Source organism: Lampetra planeri, chromosome 27, assembly GCF_965212315.1.
Source record: "Lampetra planeri chromosome 27, kcLamPlan1.2.h2, whole genome shotgun sequence".
NCBI classification, from domain to species: Eukaryota; Metazoa; Chordata; class Hyperoartia; order Petromyzontiformes; family Petromyzontidae; genus Lampetra; species Lampetra planeri.
The window spans coordinates 8,191,797-8,208,815 of NC_136133.1; the positions used below are offsets into that span (position 1 = coordinate 8,191,797).

General features: G+C 50.1%; 1 protein-coding gene across 6 annotated transcripts; it reads left to right on the forward strand.

Annotated features, from left to right (window-relative positions):
* Positions 1-2,610: 2,610 nt before the first annotated feature.
* On the forward strand, positions 2,611-15,653 carry LOC144728120 (beta-1,3-glucan-binding protein-like). Of its 6 annotated transcripts, none has more exons than XM_078607412.1 (11): positions 2,611-2,838; positions 5,071-5,306; positions 6,849-6,994; positions 8,014-8,149; positions 8,794-8,979; positions 9,664-9,741; positions 10,114-10,231; positions 10,726-10,797; positions 11,042-11,174; positions 13,119-13,274; positions 15,048-15,653. In XM_078607412.1, exons 2-11 carry the CDS (start codon positions 5,153-5,155, stop codon positions 15,207-15,209), a joined length of 1,341 nt encoding a protein of 446 aa, XP_078463538.1. In that variant the 5' UTR covers positions 2,611-2,838; positions 5,071-5,152; the 3' UTR covers positions 15,210-15,653. The 6 variants fall into 6 exon arrangements, with proteins under 6 accessions (XP_078463538.1, XP_078463539.1, XP_078463542.1 ...); XM_078607413.1 differs by having other exon boundaries at positions 2,611-2,808; XM_078607416.1 differs by having other exon boundaries at positions 2,613-2,838; positions 13,119-13,285.
* The last annotated feature ends 1,366 nt before the right edge of the window (positions 15,654-17,019 follow it).

A 17,019-nucleotide genomic window follows, 5' to 3' on the forward strand; every position in this document is an offset into this window, starting at 1 on the left:
ATATCTGCATTTTCCATAAATATTCCTCTGTTGATATGCAAATTCCTTTGTCAAGGCGCTCTCCAGCTTAAAAATACGCTGCCAAGCTTGGTGGTGTTCATTCAGACGCTGTGTTTCCGACAGCCCTGTTCTTCACCTGAGGACGGCTGCTTGCGTTGTGGCCGAAACGTCGTGAGAATTGTATTTTATTATGTTTCATTTTTATTATTTTATTATTTCCCTTCTACGTGACTTTACCGAAAGAACCAAGAAGATGTCGAACGGTTGAGTATCAAGTACGGTCTTGACATAAAGTGTTGGCGTCCAGTCAAGAGCTCCGGCAGATGTGGAGTGACTTTCAGTGATGTGTCTTGAGATGATTATTCTCTAACTAACGCCGTTGCTGAGCGCAGGCCAGCAACAAGCAGCATGATCACAGTTGTACTACATACAGGGTGGGCCATACGTAATTACCTGATTCGTTTTGCCTAAAACTTTTTTGGACTGACTCGATGGGATCGGGTCATGAACGAAGACGTTCGGAAGCGACTTGGTGTGGCCCTCATTGCGGACAAGATGCTTGAGGCAAGGCTTCGGTGGTACGGCCATGTGATGCGAAGTGAAGAGTCATCAGTGGCCAAGACTGCCGTGCGTATTGAGCCAGGGGGCCGCCGTCCACGCGGACGTCCGAAGAAGCGATGGATGATGGATCGAATAAAGGAAGACATGAAGACGGTCAACGCATCCCCCGAAGATGCCCTGGACCGAGCCAAATGGAGAAGACAATGCCGAAAAGCGGACCCTGTGCCACAGCGGGAACAACGCTAGGAAGAAGAAGTTTTGCCTAAAACTTTTGCAAAATGAAATACAAACACAAACTCTAAATGCTAGAAAAGTATTTAATTCATGGAGGTTCGATACGATAATGGATGGAAAATAATATCTTGTCAATGAAAGCCTGCGTTGCGTTAGCAAATCCGTGCTCTTTCAACGGCATTTTCCACCACTCCCCTCCATGAAAGCTCGCGAACGCTGTAGGTGGCTTTAATGGTCTCTGGCCTGACATTTTCGCTACCAGCTGAATGTTACATGGAAACGAATTCAAGTCCTGTACCAAGATTCGCCGCATCGACCGTCGTGCGATTCCACAATTGAGAGGCGCGTCTCTCCTCGTCGAAGTCTTGGGATTCTCAGTGACGACTCGCCCTTAACGTGCTCAATAGAAGTCGGAAATCGACTGGCTCGAGGTCTGCCAACACTTTGTTCCTGATTCCCTCAAATCGGGAAATCAACGCCCGATTACAGTGCGGAGTTGGAGTCTTCAAATATCTGCGATAGTCTCTCTGTGTTGAAATAATTTCACATTTTTGTTCTGAAATTAATTTCAACTACTTTTGCATGCTGCTGAGGTGTATCCCGGTTCATCATAAACTCCCAAGCTTCCACTTTCTATCTTGATTTGATGCTTTCGTGACTGCAGGAATCCATACGCTTTGGTTCTTTCGGTAAAGTCACGTAGGTATAAAAATAAATAAATCACGACGTTTCGGGCGCAACACAAGCTTTTAAAACAGTCTGCATCAGCAGCAGTCCACGCTTTCCTACCTGATGACGGACGCTTGTGTTGCGCCCAAAACGTCGTGATTTATTTTTCTTCTACTTTCTTTCTGCAAATTTTTTTTTTTACAAAATCATTCAACACAACGTACCGCTATTTCAAATCAGGGTAGTTATGGCCCACCCTGCATACCAGTTAATACGTTGATTGTTTTATTTATTTAACCAGCCTAACACCCAAATAACAGCACCCTTAACGACCAAACTGGGTATAGTAGAGCAGAGGTTTCCATTTTGGGTGAGATTTTCGTAGGTCTAATACTGTACGACTCTTAAACGTCTTAATTTTGCGTTGTTTTTGTTGTTCTCAAGTCTGCCTGTAAATGTTGGTTCCCTATCAGGCGATTTTTATCAAGGCTACGGGGCTCACAATAGCACGGTTGGCTACATACGGTGCGAAAAAAGTTCAACATACATAACACACATACAATAGTCGCCGCCATGTCTTTCATTGCAGCAAAATGAAAACAGTGGTGATGGTCAGCCCTCTTTTCAACCCTTAACTCATCTCTCACAAAGGTTTACTTCCTTGTTGCATTCTTTGCTGATAGAAAAACATCTGCACACATTCCATTTCGGTCTATGAGACGAATCGACACATTTGTGGTCATTGGTTAACACAGGAACGCGGTACAATGCGGTTCCACGCGATGGAAAGATGAGTTGGGGAACGTGCAAGGAAGATGGGATGGGCTGTTCTTGCTGTGGTTTTCCCACCTGATGATGATTGCTTGTGTTGTACTCGAAACGTCGTGATTTTATTTATTTTATACCTACGTGACTTTACCGAAAGAACCAAAGAGTATATTTAGTTTACCAGGTTAAGGCCCACTTAGCTATGCAACTCTCTTTCACAAGTGACCTGGCTACACATGCCAGCTCAACCAAGTGACTTACCACGTGGAAATGTATAGCAGCATACAAATACTCTAACAGGCATGCTTGTAGTTTGACGAGTCAGACGGGTTTGTTTTCTCAACACAGCGTGCGAACGGAATGGAGGAGGTCGAAAGGTGAAGCCGATCGGAGCCGGTTCACGTGGGGTAGGGGATCCACATGGTATATAGGCAGCAGCTTTCAAGCTACGAGGGTGGTAGGCAGCACTTTTCCAGCTGTAGCAACTGTGGGCACGGCACCAGCGTAGGAGCAAAATCAAGCAGAGTGGGAGGTGGGGGGCGCTTTGAGCGACCAACTGCATTTCCGTCCCAAGCTGTAAGTCTGCCGATTCGTCTCTTGGTTGCGGTAAGCTTCGGTAAATCGGCACAATGAGACGGCGAGAGTTGACAGTGGAGGAGGGGGTGTTTCATTTCTGTTTTGCGCTGTGGGTTGAGGGAGAGGGAAGCTCTCTGTGGTGGTGGTGGACCCAGCGGCCACTTGTGGAGAACGGGTGGGATGGAGGCGTCACGAAACTTGAAGTTCGATCCTCAACGGAGAACGTGGAAACCTTCTAGATTTGAAGTTTTCGTGACTGCAAGGATCCATACTCTTTGGTTCTTTCAGTAAAGCCACGTAGGTAAAGACAATACAATAAATTACATCACGACGTTTCGGATACAACACAGGTGGAACCTACCACAACACAAAGCTTTTTGCTGTGGTTGTTGTATCCGAAACGTCGTGATGTAATTTATTTTATTTTCTTTACCTACGTGACTTTACCCAAAGAACCAAAGAGAACGTGGTAAGCTTTTGTTGTCGTGGTGGAAGCGCACCGCGCTTCGCTTTGACATTGCCGTGCCGTGTGCCGAGTGAGGTTGACCGGATGGTGTTTGCTGGATTATGTGAGTGCGGCGCCAGTCCGTGGGATTATAGTCGATTGGAGTACCCGAAGCGCCGTGCCACATCGCGACTGGTGTACGTATGTATGTTGAACTTATCTCACACTGTACGTAGCCAATTGTGCTAAGCGGACGTGCGGGGAAGGACAACAAACTAAATGTAAAAAGCAGCTCTAACGAAATAAGTTTCCAATCTCGATTTAAAAGTGCGTTGCTCCCAGTGGCTTCGAAATATTAGAAGGAAGAGCGTTCCAGACGGCCGCAGAAGCGCATCTGAAAGCGCGCGATGCGGTGACCGCCTTTGTTCGATGGTCTGCCAAAAGCCGCCGGTGCGAGAATGATCGGAGTTCGTGTGATGATGGTTTGTGCTCTTCGACGACATCAGCAAGGTATTGTGTGGTCCATTTGTGGCGAGCGCTCTGCGTGTAAACGAGTGCGACCTCGCAACGCATTCGTTCGCCAATTGGAAGCCGATGGTGCGATGGTGCGAATTGGCACCATCGAGGACACTGCCGACTGCGGCGGTGGAGAGCATCGGGTCAGAGGCGGCAGAGTTTTCGAGGCGGTCTGGTGTCGTGGGTGCGTGGCCATTGACCCAGGAGCGGGGTTCCGTTCAAATCCATTCGAACCACCGACGCGGCGCGAGGTGGCTAAGGTGGACGTGGCCGTTAACGAGCGCGCGGACATCGGAGCGCGTGAATGTCCCGTGTCGCATCGTTCGATTTGTTTGAGCAAGGGGAACTGTTTTGAAATCCCCTTTTAAGGCAATCGACAGAATGCGCCTTTGATCATCGGCTCGCGTTTTAGGCGAGGCGGTGTTGTTACCTATCGCTGTTGGGGATTTTTGTTTTGGTTTTGTTTTAAACCGGAGGTGTGATGCGTAATAGCGTCGCACGGCCAAGGGACGCGATGACATGCCGGGTGGGGAGGAATGAGTGATAGTGGTGATGTTGGCCATCCACCCTCCTCGACTGGCGTGCCGGCCTTAATAGGTGCTCGCTAACAGAACTTGCCCCAACAGTATCTCAAGGCTATACGGGGTCGCTTTGTCTTTGATGATGACGCATGGCGATATTGTTATCATCACTGCACATAGTTTAATAAGCACGCTTCATCCAGCAGTGGATAGATCACTTGCCACCGCTCATGGCTGTTCTGGACAGAACGTTTTGATTGGCCAGACGTGGCGGGTGGACACCGCACGTCAGTGTGTATGTTGAACTTCTTTAGCACCGCACGTGGCCAGCCGCGCCAATCGGAGGCGCGGGAACAGTGGTCGCTGTTTGAGTGCGTGCAGGTGTCTGGGACGGTCGTCGTGGTCGGTAACAAGTGCGCAGATCGCGCGAGGGCATTGCAGTGGTCTCCACGAGTCCGTTCACCAAGAAGATGATCAAAGAGCAGATGGGGGGAGATGGTCAGGGCAGATCTCGTAAGTCGCCACATGTCGACCGTGCAGCAGCCGTGGGATGTGTCAGAGCTGCGAGGTGGTGAACAACGCCTTTGGCCATGATGGCAGCTTGAACTTGAACTTCATCCCAAACACCAATTATTTTATCTCCGTGACCTCACTAACTCTCACTCGTTCACTCCCCCCCCTTCCCCACCCTGTGACTCCCCCAATTCGTTATTGTACTCATGTTGTTTTTAAAAAGTAATTCATTAACTTGTGCATTCCGTGTGTCCATGCGTCCTGCAGAAACCGCGCAATATCGCGTCGCCAGGGAAAGATTGGTGCCGCAGATAAAGCGTCCCCCGAGCGAGGGTTTTTGTGTCTGGATATGGTGGATAATTCAGAGCGCCGAGACGACGCGAAGTTTTGCTGCGATCAAAAGAGTCGCGAGCCCCTCTGGATGGCGGGGACATTTTTCTTCCTTGCCTTGTCCGTGGCGCTTGCCGCGGCGCTCGGCTCAAAAGCCGTCTGCGCAAAGCAAGGTGAATGAAGTGGTGACGGTGGTGGCGGTGGTGGTGGCGGTGGTGGTGGCAGTGGTGGTGACGGTGGTGGTGACGGTGGTGGGGGGAGCGGCAGAGGTCGCAACCGGGTACCCGATACCCGTACCTTACCCGATACCCGGCTACCCGTACCCGGGTAACCGTTTGCGACCCAGGTGCGGCCGGGTACGGGTAGGCCGTGAGTCACTGGTGAGGCACCGTTTGTCACTCATTTCCAAACATCTTGTCTCTTCTCACAATTCAAGTTCCTAGAATCAACCCACCCGCGCCTGCAACATGGCTTCATCCCAGAGGTCGCAATCGGGTACCCAATACCCGTACCCTACCCGTACCCGACCGGGTACGGGTAGGGTACGGGTACCCGTTTGCGACCCTGGTGCGGCCGGGTACGGGTAAGGAATCAAAACCCGTTTGCGACCTCTGGGGAGCGGTGGCGTAGCGGTTAGCGCGCTGCGCTACAAACCCGGCGACCCGGGTTCGATTCCCACCTACGGCCACCACCAGTGACGATTATTTGAACTGGTCCTGGGCCTCCCCTAGGTTGACTCAGCCTCAAATGAGTTCATGGTGCGGTGTGTATACATCGCCACAAGAGAAACAAAGGCGACCGGGCGTGGTGCTGGCCACCCACCCCCTCGTGTGCCGTGCCGGCCTTCATAGATGCCCGCTAACAGCACTTGCCCCAACACTCTGTTCAGGCTATATGGGGGATCTTTGTCTTTGATAGTGGTAGTAGTATCGATGGTGGAGGTGGTGGCGGTGGTGATGATGGTCTGATACAAACTCCACCTCCTCGTTGCACCAGATGCCAACGCGGCGGTGTGTGTTGTAAGCAATGCCCTTGGCTAAAAGGGATGACATTAGTCGACGAGGAGCTGCGTCAGAGGTCCAGGAAGGGACATGCGACCCATGGCATCCCCTGGCCACACACTCCAGGAACAACAGGCACTTGCCATGAGTGGCCAGGTGGAATGTGTGTATACCTGTTGGGGAGGAAGAAGGATGCCATTCCTCCATTGCAATCTGAGCTACGACCGTGCACGATGTACAGAAGGTCCGGTTGACTGGTTCTGGCTCCTGTCACGAGGGATGGACAGTTCTCTACTTGCGGCAGTGGCTCCTCTTTTTCTTCGTATTGCAAGGATAAAGGAAGGATAAAGGAGGGCCTTTTAACAGTGCGGTGTGGGAGGCCGTGAGTGCAGGACTCGCCTTCTCACCAGCAGGTGCTGGCAAAAGTGGTCCCTCGAGTAGAATAATCCTGTTGGGGTGACGTTAATGCCCGAGTCGGTCATGATGCTAGAACTTGAGCCGGAGTGAAGGCATGGGCCAGATTATCTCACGAATAATGGTAAAACGTTCAGCCTAAGGGCTTGCAATGACCAACACACTGCTCCATCACCAGTACATCAACCCAACAACTTTGGTGGATGTCTGGTGTGAGAAAGACGTCTGCAAGAAGGGGGTGGTGATGATGATGATGATAATGATAGTGATGGTGCCGGTCATGTTTCTTCCCCCCCTCAGCCTCTGTGGATGTCTGCACGAGTTTCCCGTGTCCCGACTTCTGCGACAAAACCGTCAAGCCCTGCAATGGGCTGATCTTCGAGGAGCTCTGGAATCAATTCAACCTGGACACCTGGGAGCACGAGATCACCGCGGGAGGCGGAGGCGTTCGTACCCGCACCTCTAACCCCAGACTCTGACATCTCAACCTTTGACCCCCAACCCTGATGCTGAGCCGAGGCCATTACCGTGACCTCTAACTCTTCTCACTAAATTTCGATTTAAAGCTTTCGTGACTGCAGGGATTCATCTTCTTGGTTCTTTCGGTAAAGTCACGAAAGAACCAAGAAGATCTTATCACTAACTTATAACCCTGATTTCTATTAACCTCGACTTGAACCCTGGTCCATTTTTATTGACCTTTAACTGTGACACAGTCTTCTAACGCTGTCGTAACCTCTGATCTTTTTAACCCCTCATACTTGTCCCTAAGCCGGATACTAACCTGACGCCTGCGTGTCTAATTGTGACCCTGAGCCGACTCAGACCCTCACCAGAACCCTATTCCAAACTTCTCTCATGTGAAAAAGCATTTCATTATAAGAATAATCTGATACCTATCCCACCGCCACCACTACCACCACCACCATGCCATCACCATTTTTAACCACCACTTACTGCTGCGTTTGTATTTGTGTGAGGATTGTTCCTGTGGTTGTATTGCGGTGATGCTGTGGTGGTTTTTCTTTGGCTGTGTTGTGGTTTGCAGTTGTGCCATGGTTGTATTCGTGGTGGTTCCCTGGTTGTGGTTTTCCTTGGTTATTTTTGTGTTTGTATCTTAGTTGTGGCTGTAGTTATTCCTGTGGTTGTGTTGACGGTTGCATGGTTGTGGCTATTCTTGTGGTTATTCTTGTGGTGGTTGTGGTTATTCTTGTGGTTGTGGTTATTCTTGTGGTCATTCTTGTAGTGGTTTTGGTTATTCCTGTGGTTGTTGCATGGTTGTGGTTATTCTTGTGGTGGTTGTGGTTATTTTTGTGATGGTTGTGTTTATTTCTGTGGTTGTGGTTATTGTTGTGGTTATTCTTGTGGTGGTTGTGTTTATTTCTATGTTTGTGGTTATCGTTGTGGTTGTTGCGTGGTGGTGGTGTTTGCGATGATTCCCGTGTTGGTGGTTGTCTCTCTGTAGGACTGGGAGTTTCAGCACTACACGAACAACCGCAGCAACAGCTACGTGCGTGACGGGACGCTGTTCATCCGCCCGACGCTCACGGAGGAAACCTACAACGAGGACTTCGTGCGCACCGGCTCCCTCAACATCTGGGGTGAGGGTTCGAGTCCGGTCCGTGTGTGTGTGGGGGGGGGAGCAACGCCCATCTCCTTGTGATTGCAGACGGTAACACCGCGGTGCATTGTGGATGCCTGCAATGCCATTAGAGGTGAAAGGCTGAAAGGCTGACGTTAGTCGGCTGATTACCCTCATGGCGTGCTCGCATCCATCACAGGGGCAATTGTGGGCACGCTGGACGGGCCAGAATTGCTGCCAATCCCTCCACCTTTAGCTTAATTACCAAAAAGACCACAGGATAGCCGTGAAAGAAAGAACGTACTGGAGGCCCCGTGGGGACCAAATTCCGTGCCATCTCCTGGATAAATCCACACACGGCAAAGACAGGGATCTGAAAACCCACCTTGGGGAGCCTCCACAAACAAATATAACAACACTGCGGGGTTGGCCACGTGGAATGTCTGATGCTGGCTGGGGAGGAGAGGCTGCCGTTCCTCTGTCGGGAGCTGGACCTGTACTGCATTAGACCGGTATGGAATACAGGAGGTCCGGTGTGTTGTCGTGTGTGTGTGTGTGAGAGAGCTGTACTCCCTTGTACCGAGTATTGTACACGCCGCATCAGATGCTCATTTAAGGTCTAGTTGACTCTGCGTGCACTCGCACGCGCGCACCCGTACGCAGGCTCGACCCCGGCCGACATGTGCACGGGCAACGCGTTCTACGGCTGCGAGCGCTCCGGGAAAGTGGGCAGCTGGGTGGTGAACCCGGTGCAGTCGGCGCGCCTGCGCACCGTCCACTCGTTCGCCTTCACCTACGGGCGCGTCGAGGTGACCGCCAAGATGCCCACGGGCGACTGGCTGTGGCCGGGTGAGCGACGGTGCCCCTGTGCCTAGACACCCTGCACCCAGACACCCTGCACCCAGACACCCTGCACCGAGACACCCTGCACCCAGACACCCTGCACCCAGACACCCTGCACTCAGACACCCTGCACTTTAGACACCCTGCACCCAGACACCCTGCACTCAGACGCCCTGCACCGAGACACCCTGCATGAATCTGCTCATGATTACATGATTCGTGACTGTATCAAAAGTGTGTTCATGGCTGTCGTGACTTTTAACACGTAGGCCGTCGCGAGCAATACTGTGATTTATAATTTACGCGTTGATTCAGATCGCCGCGCAAGTAAAAATTTGTGTGTTCTGCACCCTCCTCCACCCGTCGCGGCCAACTTAATGAAGCGGTCCACGTGCGGAAATGCGTCAATGTATTGCCGCTTTAGCCGCACCATCGACGTACCGGAGAGCGATCCGCACACGTTTAACAAGTTGGTAGTCCCGACATTTCTCCGATGGTTGCATCGGGAATCATCGGGCAGTTTATAGAAAAGCGAAGATGTCCCCCAGCCTCGCGCCTTCTTTAACAGGGGGTGTACGGTAGCCATCGACATTTCTTAGTTCTTGGGTTATTGAGGACTTCTGGGGTAGATGCCGTGGCTTTTTGTGTGTGTGGATGTTGTGACTGCTCGCGACTCTCTCTGCTGTGTAGCGATCTGGTTGATGCCCAAGAGGAACGCGTACGGGAATTGGCCCAGCTCCGGTTTGATCAACATCGTGGAGTCCCGAGGTGAGGGGCAGCAGTACAAGTCTGGCCTACACCTCGGATAGGGGTGGAGGCTGTCTCTGTTTGGGTTGGGTTCAGTTCAGTGTGGACCTGGTCTGGTTCCGTACCAGATCCGGTCTTATCTCGGGATAGGATGGGATGGGTTTGGTCTGGGTGTGGGTCTTTGGTCGGGTTCGGTGTGGATTTGGTCTGGGTCTAGGTTTAGGATTGGGTCTGGTTCTAGGTCTGGGTTTGCTCTGGGTCTGGGCTTAGGTCTGGGTTTATTCTGCGTTTAGGCCTGCATGTGGAATGGGTCTGCGTCTGGGTCTGGATGTAGTCTGGACTTGACCGGACCGGACTGGACTGGGTGTCAATGACTGTCCCCACGCTGTGCAGGGAACGTGGACCTGAAGGACGCGCAGGGAGTGTCTCACGGGGTGGACGAGATGGGGTCCATCCTCCACTGGGGACCCTACCCCGACCTCAACTCGTGGTGGAGGACTTACGTGACAAAGTGAGGGGTACCCGAGGGGACAGTCCACAGACCGCAATTCTACCACAACCACCACAAGAACAACTACAGCAATAATTAACACCACATCGACCACACCCACCACAACAACAACAACCAACACAGCCATCACCGTGACTCCCGACAACTACGGATTCATCAATCACCAAAAAACCAGGCTTAACAACCACCATAACCACAGTGACTGCAGCATTCCAACCACAATGGTCATCACGGTGACCGCAACAAGCACATGATCAACCACCACCAGATCCACAGAAACCCAAACAATCACCAATTGATATCAACATCATCCACAACAACCACTACAACACAACAATCACAACTACAACATCATCCACCACACAAGGACCCGAACTACAATCGCACCACAGCCACCACAATGACAACATACACCACAAGAATCTCAACAACCACCACCCTCACTCCCCTGCGACTCCCACCCCCTCCTCTCTCCTCCTTTCCCCTCCCCACAGGCATGCGACACAGGGGACATTCGGAACTGGATTTCACAAATACGGGATGGAGTGGGCACCAGACTACATCAGGTATCAGCATCATCAGCTGCAACATCTTCGCCAATAGCAGCAGCACTTTCAGTTCCACCAACTCAACCATCCTCATGGCCATCATCCGTCCCACCAACAATTACCAACACCACCACTGCCATCATCACGCCAACCACCTTGCAAACCATCACCTACATCATCACACATCTGGAATCTCCCGGGTGCTTACGAGTTGCTTCTAGGTTGCTCGGCATCTTTGCAGGCGACTGGTTTGTGGTTCCAGGTTCCTGCTGGACGGTCAAGAGATCCTAAAGGTGGACCCTGGTGCGGGTGGCTTCTGGGAATTGGGGAAGTTCCCGGCGTACTTGGATAACCCGTGGAAGGGGCGGGGAAAGATGGCCCCCTTCGATCAGGAGGTGAGGATAAGGACCTGGGACGAAAGGGGAAAGGGTCTGATTCATGAACTAAACTATTTTTTATTTTACCAGGTAAGGCCCCCTGAGCTATGTAGCTCTTTTTGAGAAGTGACCTGGCCACAAATGATAGCTCAACGAACTGGAGTATTTGGACATTTGTAGCAGCCCAATGCTATAAATGCGTGATGTTGATTATACATGTGGAGGGAAAACCCACAGGACCCAGAGACCAATCCACGCGACCACCACGGGGAGAGTGAACACGCAAACTCCAAATATACAGCAGGTGACAGGGTCAGGATCAAACCCACGACCTCCTGCATACCAGGCAAGGTAGTAAACATCTCGCCACCGATCCAGGCATCTGGAGCCTGGAGCTTAGATCAAGGAACTGGATTCTGAAACTTTGATCCTGGGATCATGGTTCACAGACCTGAGGTCTAAGGAATGGGAACCGGACCCTGGACATGATAGCTAAGGTTTGGGCTCTGAGACTGGGACCGTGGCATCTGGAATGCTTGGATCCTGGGATCTGGATCTTGGAAAGTTGAACCTGAGACATAGAGTGATGGAACTGATGCCATTCCTAAACATGTCCTTAATTCTAGATTTGAAGCTTTCGTGACTGCAATGATTCATATTCTTAGGTTTTTTCGGTAAAGTCACGTAGGTAAAACATCAAAATTAATAAAAAATAAAATAAAATAAAGATCACGACGTTTCGGAGGCAACACAAGTCTCCGTCATCAGGTGGGACCGTCACAGCCAGATTAGCTGCATCAAGTGAGGCAATGATTCAATATGTAATCCCTTAAAAGCAAGTTGAGGGGGGAGGAGAGGGGGGGGGGCTCATCAGAATGTGGTAGCCAATGAATGGAACGTATCGGGAGGGAGGGGGGCGGGGCTCAAAGACGGCACGGAGTGCCACGTACAACGCATCGGGAGGGGGAGGGGGCGGGGCCAAAAGGATGGGCGCTCAACCGCGTCCACGCCGTCGCCCATCCTTTTGGCCCCGCCCCCCTCCCCCTCCCGATGCGTTGTACGTGGCACTCCGTGCCGTCTTTGAGCCCCGCCCCCCTCCCTCCCGATACGTTCCATTCATTGGCTACCACATTCTGATGAGCTCCCCCCCCTCCTCCCCCCTCAACTTGCTTTTAAGGGATTACATCTTGAATCATTGCCTCACTTGATGCAGCTAATCTGGCTGTGACGGTCCCACCTGATGACGGAGACTTGTGTTGCCTCTGAAACGTCGTGATCTTTATTTTATTTTATTTTTATTAATTTTGATGTTTTACCTACGTGACTTTACCGAAAAAACCTAAGAATATGTCCTTAATTTTCAATTTTTAACTGTCAAAAGTTTCACCTCTTGTGGGACTCTCCCATCACCCACCATGGCTCTCCCAGCCTCAAACCCGCACCTCCCATTAGCACGGTTGGCTACGTAAAGTGCGAACGAAGTTCAATACAAATACACATACAAACCCTGCCTACCGTCCACCAACGCCAAACCCCAAACATCATGTTTGACACTTTTTGATCTCAACTCGACCTTGGGCCTGTCCTTCTCTGCACGCATCGCTGCTGCGAACGTGAACATCCATTGCCCGCGATTCAACGCACCCCGTCTTCGCCACCTTCCCGACGCTCTTGGAATGGGCAGCGGTCGTTTGCCCGGTATCGTCGTGTTGTTTTTGTTTTCCTTATTTTCCTCTTCCCACGAGTGAGGCCTGGTATCACGTGATGAGCCAGATCTGGTGAGAGGGGCACCTCAATTTTCTCAGAATTTTTTTTTTTATCCTGGAGGAATCCGATGAGCTATGAAGCTCTTCTTCACAGATGTTCACGAGGGGCGGGTGAGCAAGTTATAGAAGAGCCTTCTCTCATCCAACTATTATCCGACCTCCCCCCCTCCTCCCACCCCCCAACACTTCCCCGCAGTTCTATCTGATCCTCAATCTGGCCGTTGGGGGCACTGTGAACTTCTCTGACGAGTGGACGAACCGGCCGCACGCAAAGCCCTGGAACAACACTTCTCCCACCGCTATGTTGGACTTCTACAACGCCAAGTACGTGGCTCTCGCGGGTATCACGCGGGTATCACGCGGGTGAGTACGAGCGAGTGTAAGGGTGGGTACACGCGGTTGTGTGGCTACACGCGGTTGTGTGTGTGTTGGCACGTGCGTGTTGGGAGCGGTGGCGTGGCGGTTAGCGTGGTGCGTTACGAACCCGGCGAACCGAGTTTGACTGCCACTCACGGTCAACACCAGTGATGATTATCTGAAACGATGCTGGGCTTACCCCTAGATCGACTCAGCCTCAAATGATTACCTGGTGTAGTGTCTAAACATCGCCACGAGGGGGACAAAGGCGGCTGAGCGTGGTGCTTGCCACCCACCCCATCATGTGCCACGCTGGCCTTAATATGTGTTCGCTAACAACATTTGCGCCAACAGTCTATGCAGGCTACACGGGGGATCTTTGCTTTTGGACTGTGTAGGTTGCCACCTCGCTGCTCCTGTAGGATCTCACTGCACTCGTAATATAAGAGGGTGGAAACACTCAAAGCTCCGCGCAGATGGATTCAAGAATCCATCACAGTGCTGCTCTCGCCTGCAAGCCCAAGACTCCAACTCGTGATAAACCCAGGTAGTCTCCCACCCAAATGCCAACCAGGCTCAACTATGCTAAGTGTTCATTGATTTGGAGAGGCCGGGGCATTTCCAGGGTGATGTGGTCGTAGGCAGTATCACAAATCTAAGTTGGTTAACTTTTTCCATTGAAAATTTCACGTCTTTTATCATCAATATGCGAAAATAAACTTAAATTTCGATTTAAAGCTTTCGTGACTGCAGGGATTCATCTTCTTGGTTCTTTCGGTAAAGTCACGTAGAAGGGAAGTAATAAAATAATAAAAACAAAACATAATAAAATAATATAATTCTCACGACGTTTCGGCTACAACGGCGGCTTGCGTTGTAGCCGAAACGTCGTGAGAATTATATTATTTTATTATGTTTTGTTTTTATTATTTTATTACTTCCCTTCTACGGGACTTTACCGAAAGAACCAAGAAGAGGAAAATAAACTTGTTTATATTTTACCAGGTAAGGCCCACTGAGATACATCACTATTTTTCAGAAGCGACCTGTCCACAAATGTCAGCTGAACGAAGTGGCTCACCACGTGGAAATGTATAGCAGCCAAATACTCTGAACACACGATGTTGATTCTAAACGTGGAGGGAAAAACCCGGAGGACTCGGATAAAAATCCACGCGACCACAGGGAGAGAGAGAACATGCAAATTCCAAATATATAATTGGCGCCAGGATCCGGATCAAACCGCGGACCACCTGTACACCAAGCAAATACAGGTATCGTCAGGGTCTGGATCGAACCCACGACCTCCTGTATACCAGGCGAGGTCGTTAGCATCTCATAGCCACCGCGGCGCGGTGTAGCTCCCAATAGTTCTAGATTTGAAGCTTTCGTGACTGCAAGGATTTATACTCTTAGTTTTTTCGGTAAAGTCACGTAGGTAAAAAATAGAAATTAAAATTAATAAAATAAAAATAGTAATAATTATTCTTTAATTTTAATTGAAATTAAAATTCATAATAATTATTATTATTTTATAATAATAATAATTATTATTAATTATTATTTTATTTTAATTTCAATTAAAGTTAATAAAAAATTAAAAAAATCATATTATTAATATTTGATTTTTATTCATTTCATTTTTTTACCTACGTGACTTTACCGAAAAAACTAAGAGTATAGCTCCCAATAGCCTCGGTGAGATGGCGTCTCCTTGTCGGGCTCGCCGTCTCGACGCCTGCGTCTCGTCGTGTCTGCCGCCCCGCAGGTCCCAGTGGCTCCCCACCTGGAAGAGGGAGGTGAGCAACGGCGAGGAGGCGGCGCTGCAAGTGAAGGACATCCGCGTGTGGGCCTACAAGTAGAGCCCGTCTCGTGGAGCTACGTGAGGCTCCACGTGGAGCTACGTGAGGCTCCACGTGGAGCTACGTGAGGCTCCACGTGGAGCTACGTGAGGCTCCACGTGGAGCTACGTGAGGCTCCACGTGGAGCTACGTGAGGCTCCACGTGGAGCTACGTGAGGCTCCACGTGGAGCTACGTGAGGCTCCACGTGGAGCTACGTGAGGCTCCACGTGGAGCCATGTTTGTTTGTTGTAGTACGGAGTAAGACTGATGGCCTTAATCTAAGTTGTCTTGTGGTTGTTGTTGTTGTTTGACTTGCATCCCACTGGGACTTGTGCACACAGCGTTGGTGTACGGTGCTTTTTCTGCAATATTTTGCTGTCTTTTCTTGGATTTTCTGTTTGCCCTTAGTCACATATTCACTTTTAAGATGTTTTCTTGTTCATGTTTTTGTATTTTGTTTGTTGCGGTTGCACCCGATTCAAGAGCCGAATGGCTCACATGGCTATACCTAATAAATGAACTTGAACTTGATGTGGAGCCTCGTCAATCAATGTTTCTTTCCTACCCGGAATAGCACGTTTAGCCAGTTACCCAGCAAGTGTGCATGGGAGCCACATGGAGTCACATGGACCCCTCACGGCAAATACGTGATATGCTTCGATTTAAAGCTTTCGTGACTGCAGGGATTCATCTTCTTGGTTCTTTCGGTAAAGTCACGTAGAAGGGAAGTAATAAACTACTAAAAATAAAACATAATAAAATAATTCTCACGACGTTTCGGCCACAACGCAAGCAGCCGTCCTCATGTGACTTTACCGAAAAAACCAAGAAGACATAATATGCTTTGTAATGGATCTCATGATAATATTTTGACGTGTATATGCTGTATTGGTGTGGTGTGTGAGGCTATAAGAGTGCGGTAGTGTAGTTGTTAGCACGCAAGCGCTACGCACTCGGGAACCCAGGTTCGATTCCCGCTCTGGGTCATCGCCAGTGACGATTATCTGATGTGCAAACACTGCAACTGGGGAGACAAAGGCGGCCGGGCGTGGTGATGCTGTCTCCACCCATCCCCTTGTGTGCTTTGCTGGCCTTTACAGGTGCACGCGCACGCTAACAGCACTTGCCCCAACAGTCTGCTGAGGCTATCTGGGGGATCAATATCTTTGTGTGTAGGTGCTGGGGATGAGTTCGGATTTTGAAGGACAATTTCGGATCTTTCCAGAACATTTCCATCGAACAATCGTTGAACGTCGTCTTAGCACCGTACGAGTGGCCGTGACATCATCAGGGTGTTCGTCACGTGCTCCTGTGACGTCACCACATTCTGGATCATTCCTCAAAAAAGTTTTTTTTTCTTTTTTGGATCACCCAGAATTTGCGATGCGTTTGGTATTAGTCACAAAAAAGGACCGGAAACCGGTAAAGGCGATAGGAAGATGTGCATATCTCGCGAGCGTTAGCCGGCAGTCACGAACAAACCGTTACGTATATGCGTCGTCCGGAATCCCGTATTGTAAAACTGGAATCTATAATCCAGGGTGTCCATAAAGTCCCGAATCTATTTGATTAAACTGATGGTTTATATTTTGACATGTTTCTTTGCAGGACACTATGAATGAGTGTACACGAACGTGTGATGGGAGTAACACTTTCAATAAGATGGGGGGGGGGGGGGCGGGGGGGGGGATCCTCTGTGCTTAGGCAAACATCGTGTCGGGAGAACCATCTTGAACGTTTTGCATATCGCTGGATTGGCAACAGGCACCTGGACGCCTCGATCTCCGGGATTTAACGCCTCTGGATGCGGTCTTTATCAAGTCAGGAGGGGTTATCGAACATTAGCTACAATTCTGCAAGATTTACGAGATCGTACAACAACACCACAAAATAACTC

Bases quoted from the DNA above. Each gene is read 5' to 3' on its own strand.
- LOC144728120 (XM_078607412.1), top strand. From the start codon at position 5,153: ATGGTGGATAATTCAGAGCGCCGAGACGACGCGAAGTTTTGCTGCGAT. The intron at 9,742-10,113 runs GTGAGGGGCAGC...CACGCTGTGCAG, and splicing joins CAACATCGTGGAGTCCCGAG to GGAACGTGGACCTGAAGGAC. The intron at 11,175-13,118 runs GTGAGGATAAGG...ACTTCCCCGCAG, and splicing joins TGGCCCCCTTCGATCAGGAG to TTCTATCTGATCCTCAATCT.